This window comes from Nilaparvata lugens, chromosome 2, assembly GCF_014356525.2.
Source record: "Nilaparvata lugens isolate BPH chromosome 2, ASM1435652v1, whole genome shotgun sequence".
NCBI lineage: Eukaryota > Metazoa > Arthropoda > Insecta > Hemiptera > Delphacidae > Nilaparvata > Nilaparvata lugens.
Genome location: NC_052505.1, coordinates 29,360,702 through 29,370,165, shown reverse-complemented (window position 1 = coordinate 29,370,165; position 9,464 = coordinate 29,360,702). Strand labels below are relative to the sequence as shown.

The window sequence follows — 9,464 nt, the reverse complement described above, 5'->3', positions numbered from 1 at the left end:
TTTGCTTATAGATTCTTAATTAACCGAGGATGGTTATAGGCCTGTTTTAAATTCTTCAAATTTTCATTACGTCAAGTTTTCAGTTTGTAAATTTTTAAAATAGACCGTTGCAGAGCACGTGTTACCTGCTAATCAATAATAAAGTTTTGATCAAGGAATAAGGGAGGGTTATTTCCATCGATTTGCAACATTCAGAACAGTACTGAACTGTACTCTGCACGACACTCCACAGCGTTTACGGCCGACTGTACAGTGCGTCAGTCAGTCTATCGGTGACTTGTCTTAATGACTTGAATGAGGAAGGGGCGGAAAAAATTATAATTGAATAATAATATCATAGAGATTTACAATTTATTGATGCAAATATAAACACATCAAAGAATGCGTTTTCGCATTGCGGTTACATAATTAAAAACAAAAACATTACTGTAAGCAGATGAAAACAGTTTATCCAATATGTTGCTTAATTGAAAACGCCACATTAATACACCAACCTGCATTATTCATCACTAATACACCACTCATCCACTGGCTAAATTTCAACTCTGTCCTTAATTAGCATACAATTAGCTAGTTGACGGAAGAATAAAAAAATTCCCGTATCTCGACAAAAATTCCCGTACAATTCCCGTACATTTCCCGCACAAATGAAATTCACGTACAATTCCCGGATTTTCCGGTTTTCCCGCCGCGTGGACACCCTGATGATAAATGAACGACTTATTTACAAAAACAAGATTACTTTACTACATTGACACTTGATCACGTCATACCCGGTACTCTATACAGAAATTCACCTTCATGAGTGTAAAAGCAATCGTTGACCTTATACAAATAACCTTTCTTGATCTTATCTTTAGGTATACGTATTCTATAAGCTATATCATCTACTGCATGTTTCTTTTCCATTTCCCAAATAATATTACCTTCCTTACTGTACTTAGCTGGCAGACTTTTCGAGTTTCCATCGAATTGACTTTCATAAACGTTCGACCTAACCTGGCCTTCATTATCACCAATATTTACAACTTCTAGATCACCTGTTTTACCCGTCGACCTACTTTTTTCACCCTCATTTCGATATACAACCCCTGAATATGCTGATCCATGAGTTTTCCCGCTCCAAATTTGAGATTCATTTTCCAGCGCAGCTGATTCGTTATTCAAAGTACTCGTATTTTGATGTACGACCCCCAAATCAGCTGATCTATAGGTTTTTCCACTCCAAATTCGAGTTTCATTTTCCACATCAGCTGCTTCGTTATTAAAACCACTCTCCCTTCGATTTTCAACTCCCGAATCAGCTGATCTTCGAGGTTTTTTACTCCTATTTTCAAAATTAGAATCATTTAGTTTGAATTTAATAATTTTCTCATCACCTTCTCCAACACGGAAACTATCTTCCATACCTCTTAACTCTATTAGATTCCTGCTACCAAAATTTTCACTTTCCTCAAATTTCTGTCTCCTCTCACACCTGTTAGCTTTCTCTTCGTCCTCTCCAATTTTTCTCCAATTCTCCTTTAAACCTTCTTCTTTTTTTCCTACCCCTTTTATTCTGCTTCTATCCATCACTTCCTCCTTATTAGAAGGTATTCTCCTCTTATCCGTATTCAATGCATGATTCTTATACACTTCCGTCATTTCATCAAACGATTGTCTCTTATTCTCTTCTTTCACATAACTCTTTATCAGCCTTCTATCGGTTTCGCTTCCTTCCTTGTTTAACGGCATACTCTTTGCCACGTCCTTCTTTAGCAAATCAAGGGTGTAGAGTCCGCCTCGAATTTTTCTTTCCAAGTACGTGTTCTCGTTTGATTTTACTTTCTCCACTACTTTATCTCTTGTTACTGGGTTTTCGATACTTTGAACTTGTGGAGAATGATCACCTTCTGATATGAGTTTCAAGCGTTTGTAACTTTCTATGATGTTGGAGAATTCTGACGTTTTCGGCTCGGGTAGAGATCTTACTGCATAGGATGAATAATCTGTTATAAAAGAAGCAAAAACTGAATTAATTACATATTATGAACTGTAAATCTAGTTGGAAATAAAATATATATGTAATATTTTTTCTAATTGGGAGTGCTAGTTATCTATAGTGAGATTCACTTTCAGCATACTTTATGTAAAATTCATGCTTTTTATTCAATCAATTCTAACATTTTGAAAGGAATTTTATTCATTATAGCAGGTATAGCCATGTTATAGCACAGAGCGTGGCACAGATAAGCACCGTACTATTAGTTTTCCCATTGGATGTCTGCTTCAAGCCAGTTTTCCTTACAGAACTTGCTCCAAGAACTGGAATAATAATTACTGCATTACTACAGGATATCAATATTGGCTCTTCAGCCCCAAAACTCTCTTTGGAGTTTGAAATTCCGGATTCATGAGCTCTAAATCACTAATCGATGGTTCGGGATCCATCTAAAACTGAAGGTTCATTATTATCAAATTATTACCCAAAACACAAGACAAGAAGTTCCAAGTGGCGTAACCCTTGATAAAATATTAGAGTTCAAACTTTCAGGGTTTCCCTTTGAAACTATCTGTAGAAGTGAAGTGGCACCCACACCATTGAATTTTAAATACCTAAGGTTCTTTCAAAAGGTAGAAAATAGGTCGAGAAATACAATATTAGAGTTACTTCAAATGAAAAAGAATGAATTCAAGTCTCACCGGTAGTCTTATTGGGCAGAAAATTCCGTCGGTTGAATTTCACCAAATGCTTTCTCAGATTTTGATTGTGGATGGTCAGCTCACCAGCATAGAATTTTTTCCAATTTTCGGCCACTTTTTCGTCATGTTTACGAACTTTCGCAACATCGGACGGCTTCCAAGACGAATGCAAAACTTTCTGAAAATTAAAATTTGAAATTTATAAAAAAAATTTAGTACACAGGCATACTAATAAGGGTCTATCAATATTAACATTAATGTCACGTATCAATAACTTGAGATGGATATTGATAACGTGAGACGGACCCACAGTTCAAGTTTAACCTTAATCGGAACAGCTGTTGGCTGGAACAAGATTGACCAGCTTCAGGGAGATCTAATCAAATTTAACAGCCGTAAAATAATGTTCTCAGAGCCAACGCAACAGGAGCCATTGAAAGAATCTGCCTTCGATTGTTATTGAATTCAACTTTCTTTCAACTTAGCTTGAATGTTACTTCTTGATAACAACAATTTTAGCAATACATTTCAATCATTGTTACAATAATAATGGTATGAAACAATGATGAAATCTTAGCTCTATTAAAAGAAAAACTACAAAAGAAAATCAGAAAATAGAATAAGTAGAAGGTTTGATTAGCTTTGCTCGTCTGTGAGATAAAATTCATTTTTTCAGCAACTTAGTTCTGAAGAAAGATAAAACCAATATTTAAATTTTGTAAAATGATTCACTATATTTTCTTGACACATGTTACCCTAAGCCTCAGCTAGGAGCTTTCTTTTCAAGCTGATGTCAAATTATAGATTGTTTATTTAATAGAAAAAATTAACAAATTACCTGTATAATATCCTCAGTAGCTGGAAAACCGTCTGCCAATTTTTCAGTAGTCCAAATCAGTCGATCTTCAGAATGGAGGTTCCTAATCTGCTCCTTTTCAGACCAAGATAATAGATTTGGTTCCACTGGCTGCTTAAAGTGCTTTCTCTCCGTTATTTTCAGTCCTACTCTGAAGTTTCTTGCTTGCATTTCTCTGAAATTGAAGTCAAAAATGTACTGCATATTATGATTGAGAAGATCGAATAGATGAAGAAATTGATTAGAATAAAAATAAAGAGATATGAAATCGAGTGCGTGAAGTACATTCTCTCCGTTACTTTTGGCCCGATTTTAAAATTTCTAGAACGTATTTCTCTGGAAATAAAATAGAAAGTTAAAATAAGTTGAAGAAATTTGGTAGAATATCAATCAGGAGATTGAATAAAAATAACAGATTAAATAAAATTATGAAAGGGTTGAGTATTTTCTCTTTATTATTTCTAGTCTTATTTGAATATTCTTGCTTGAATTCTCTGAAAAATGAGTTGGAAAAGAGGTTGAATTCGATGAATGTTGAGGTCTCAAAGATGAGTAGATCAGATCTCCATAAAAAAGAGATTAAATGGATTGCAAAGCTGAGTAGATGGATGGATTGAATAGATGTAGATAGTTAATACATAAAGATTTTAAATCGATGAATACATTGTGAAGATTGACATTTCAAGTGGAAAACGATAAAGCTGAAGAGACTGAATATATTAAGAGATGTAGAAGGATTAATAGTGCAGAGATAATGCCGATGTTTATAGTCGGTATAGAATAGTTCCATGATTGGCTCTCCATCTGAAGAAATAAGAGCGTTGCTAATTTGTGTAAAGTTGCGACTATATCAGATTTGTAATTTTAGCACAGAATTAAATGTAGTATATCATGCCCGTAATAATTAAGAATTCTAATACAGAATAATGGGAAGAATAGGCCTATCTGCTTTCTATTCATGCCCAGTTCATTTTCATCCGATCTATAGCTATTTTTTAATTGATGACTATGATTGTCAATGTCGAACATTTCGAGTAGAAAACATGACATTTTCAACATACTAGATTTTTTGTTTCAAAAGATAAGTGAATTGTAAAAGCGAGAAAGTTTCTCAGAAATAATTGAAGTTATTTTTCCAATAGTTAAAAGTGGGACTGAGCTTCCACTACGAATTATAGAGGATTTCGAATTAGTCGGAAGATTGTATTTTGGCCTCTCAGGAGTTTCAAAGTCAAGGATAGCGGCTGAATGGAGTGTCACCATGATTGACCGAGGGAAGTGAGGTCTAAGATACAAGTCAACGGTTTGGCATTTCTCTTAATGTTTAAATGTTGCACATTTACGGCGAAACGCGGTAATGGATTTTCATGAAATTTGACAGGTATGTTCCTTTTTAAATTGCGTGTCGACGTATATACAAGGTTTTTGGAAATTTGGTATTTCAAGGATAATATAGAAGGAAAAAGGAGCCTCCTTCATACGCCAATATTAGGGTAGAAATCAGACTATAGAATTATTCATTATAAATCATCTGTCTAGTGGACTATAATACTACCCGTTCAAAAACATCGAACATCTTGAAAATGTATCTTTCCATCAACGTTGTAGACAGTTGCAGCCAGACCTGATAACAGCGCTCACACTCTGGGACGACACGTCACGATAGGACAGAAAGCTATGTTTATTTGGGATTTTTTCAAGAAATTTTAAATTGATGAATTATTTATTAATTTTTGAGAAAACAAAACAACAGGTCAATGTAAGTTACTGAGCGCGAGCCCTACTGTTCACAGAACAACTAGTAATATGCTATCAATAGCTTGGAGTAACAAAAAAATGAGACAGCACTTGAAAAATTCAGCGACTGCAAGCCATAATATGATTTTATGAAGAGTGGAAATGACAAACCTGCATTGAATAATTAATTATCCATGTAGTGTTGCATTGCAGCCTTTCTCATGACATTTAGCTGCTTGCAGTTGTAGAATTCAATATAATTATATTGTGAATATAAAATATCTTGTAAATTGTCAGTCTTCAGGAAACAATTTAGTAAACAATACCATGCAGCCGCTCTCCTGGCTTTAAAACTTCAAAATACGATCTTCCAACTACTTTTAACAATATTATAGAAAAACGGATTTCAAACATTTCTGAGAAACTACCTCGCTTTCATCACCTACTTAACTTTTGGAACAAGAAAGTTTCTACCACAGAGATATGCCCAAAATCTGCGTTTTCTCACATTTTGCAAGAACTAATTCTGAGAAAATGTTCAAATTTGGTACACAGGCTCAGCTGAGGTATAAACATTTTGTATTCTGAGGTTCTTGAACAACACCCAAGTTCAGCGGTTTTTGAGCGTTTTCTACGCTTCCTCAAGAACTAATTGACAGAACATGTTCAGATCTGGTAGAGAAGCTCAGCAAGGGTCTAGAAATTTTGTTTTTAGAGGACTTCAGAATAACGTCAAAGATACGTTAAAGATGGCGGTTTTACTGTGTTTTCCTTGCGTTACCTTGTGTTTCCTCACATTTTTCAAGAATCAATTGATTGAAAATGTTTCGAATTGGTACAAAAGTTCAGATAGGGTCTGAAAATTTTGTCTTCAGAGGACTTCAAAATTACACCAAAGATAAGCCCCCAATATAGACACTTTTACACAGCTTTTTGCAAGTGTTCCCCAGCGTTCTTTAGAGAGTTTCTTTTCTCAAGTTTTTCATTGAGTTTTCAATGCATTTTCTTCATTTCTCAAGCAAATTCACACTTGATAGGATTAGATATGGATGTTTGGTGAGTTCTCCATTCCTGTTTCAAATTTCAAAGAACTATTAGACTAAAATACAATAATTCTCATAATATCCTAACCAGAGTGTGAATTTGTCAAATGAAGGGAAAAGGGTATAGATCAGTTGTGAGGCCAGCTATGCTGTATGGAACAGAAACATGGCCCATTTCAAATAAACAGGAACGAAAGATGGAAGTGACTGAGATGAGAATGTTAAGATGGATGTGTGGGGTTACAAGAAGAGATAAAATAAGAGATGGATTGATCAGAGGCACTGTAAAAGTTGGACCACTGGTAAAAAAAATGCAGGAGACAAGGATGAGGTGGTTTGGGCATGTAGGCTACAGTGACGGGAGGAGGATTATGCTGGACGAAGAGTGCAGGATTTGGTTTTGGATGGTGTGAGAGGACGAGGTGGACCTAGGATGAGGTGGGGAGATAGAATAGCGGCTGACTTGCGGGAGAGTGGTTGCATTGGATAGGGCTTTGTGGAGAGGCAGACTAAGAGAAAGGAATGCCGACCCCATTTAAATGCAGGATAAGGCACAGCCAAAGAAGAAGAAGATCCTAACCAAGTCTCTTATTTAGAAATAAATGAATATTCATCAATTCTGATAAAATTAAAGATTTTTGCAGCCCTGCACTAAATAATTCAAAGAAAACTGGATTGAATCGAGCGTGAAAGTCTTTTTTGTATTTTTGACGGAAGAAAGAATGTTCAAATGAAAAATTCAGGCGAGCGAAGCGACCCTGCTGATTCTACATCAGGATGATCCAACCGGGGGTACAGGAGGCGGAGCCCACTGGCTAGACAGATAAGGCGAGCGAAGCGAGTCAGCAGGCTAGTAAATTGATGATTTCATAAGAAAAATATATGAACAATTTTGATAAAAAAAAGGAACACTTACCTTTCATGATCTTTGAACATGCCTCTGGAATTCATAAAATCCTGTTCCATACCTTCAATATCATCTTCCTCTAATTCTTCAATATTTGGCTGATCTCCCTTGATAATTTTTAAACGAGCTCCAATTCCTGGTTCGCTTGTGTTTATTCTACTTCTACTATTTTTCGGTTCTTCTGATCTTTCAAAAGAATTTGTATCTCTCTTACGAAAACGAGCATAACTGTTCCTTCCTGTAGAAAATCTATTAATACAGATTTGCCTACTACGCCAAAGCACTAATAGTCTGCTTGAGTGTAACATTTTAATTAAAATAATTTACAAATTTGAGGTTTTAAACTGCAGATTTAGGTTATTACTGCTCTGAAAGGATTTATAGTTTTTATCAATTATTTCATTCGATTGAACAAAACAGAAACAACAGATAAACAAGTTGATGAGTGTAATATTTTTTTAATCAATTGTGACCTACAAAGAATAATAAAGTACCTAATTCACTTAAAAAACAGAATAATCATTTGGAATCTAAATCTAAACTTTTAAAGTTATAACTTGAAAAACAAAAAAAAAATATTTTTTGGAATCTAAATCTTAACTTTTAGGTTATGCACCTCATCCAAGCCACTGAACTCTATACTAACTGGAATGGACTAGCAACACAAAGAAAGTGAGGCAGCTGGTAAAGATAGGCAACCCGCATTGCTGTGGGATTCGTCATTTTGTAACACATTGGCTCTTATGGGAAAATGCATTGCACAGTTTCAATTTCTATTTTATTTCTATATTGTATGTCTTATTCCATGGAATCGTTATTTTTCCTTTATTGAGCAGTTCATTGTTAACTTTTTGAGAGCAAAAATAATGAAATAGGTTGAATATGAATAAAGAAAAGATTTTTTTCATTTGTGACTGCAGTAGTTTTAGTATTGTCAACTTTTCACAAGCAAGGGAATAACTTTGGGCCAGATTTCAGAGAAGTGTATCATTTATTGATTCTCATTTATTTAACAAGGACAAATATAAACTGTCATGAAATGATTGGGAATGAAAAAACAGGCTCTTAGTCCTTATTATTGCAATCCCGAATTTTGTTTGTACTACAAATAACGATGAAACATTTTATTATATTAGGCTATATGACTAAGATAAGCAAACAGTAAAATATGCTACATAACTACCAGAGTAAAATGAACAATTTGAAATTAAAAGGTTTCAAAAATTAATTACAATTTAGCTGATAACAATCTCATATTTTTTACAATAAAAGTAGATAAATAAAATGAATTATGTGGACTCATGATGATTGAATAACACAGGATCATTAAATATGTAATGATAGCAATATACTAGGTATTCTGATAACATTTCAAATCATGTAAGTGTGGGAGTTTCAGAAATGATGCAAAAAATCTATGAAGAAACATTTATATTAATTGTGTTATAATTATGACCATATGATAAGCAAACAGTAAAATATGCTAAATAATTATTATAATATTGTGAATTGAATGATTATCTATTTGAAACGGAAAGGTTTCAAACATTAATCACAATTCAGCTGATAGCAATATCATATTTTTCAAAATAAAAGTAGGTACCTGAAATAAATTATGTCATCTCTTGATGATAACACAGAATTATTAATCATTTCTATTTATTCTTTTTTGAATAAGGATTAATTTGTTCTTCAACTATGTTTTTTTTTTTATTTTAGATGCTTTAAAGTAGGCCTAAATTTTCAATTAGCATAGAAACTATCACCGTATACTAGGAATATATAACCAAATATGTTGTTTTATTTTTGGTCAAATAAACTGATCAATATAGAAAAAAGTATTGGAAATGTATGTAGAACAAAAAGGTTTCTTCAAATTAATTAATAGACTGAAAATGTTTGACTTACCTGAGAAATGGTATTTCATTTCCTTTAACATGCCTATTCTTGCATCCAAATGCAACACAATACATCACCATTTCTCGGTCGTATTTTTATTCAATTCTACGCATTTTATGACAAATACATCACAATATTTAAGAAAAAAGGTTGTGATCTAATACTGATAGCCCTAATACTCATTCAAATCCGTTTTTAAACTTTAAAAATGGAAAATCGTACTCAAGAGCTGCAACAACCTGCTTAAATGTATGAGTAAGAGAGAGAAGGGAATCCTACACGGTAGGCCTGTCTCACTCACTCCACCTTGCACACTTTTGGCTGTAGCTTAGCATTGGAC

At 33.9% G+C, this 9,464-nt stretch overlaps 1 protein-coding gene across 1 annotated transcript; it reads right to left on the bottom strand.

Moving 5' to 3' along the window:
• Positions 1-334: 334 nt before the first annotated feature.
• LOC111053337 lies at positions 335-7,882 on the bottom strand. The gene is made up of 4 exons (XM_022340201.2): positions 7,235-7,882; positions 3,521-3,713; positions 2,683-2,860; positions 335-1,988 (listed from the first exon to the last, which is right to left on the bottom strand). Exons 1-4 carry the CDS (start codon positions 7,531-7,533, stop codon positions 763-765), a joined length of 1,896 nt encoding a protein of 631 aa, XP_022195893.1. The 5' UTR covers positions 7,534-7,882; the 3' UTR covers positions 335-762.
• Positions 7,883-9,464: the final 1,582 nt, after the last annotated feature.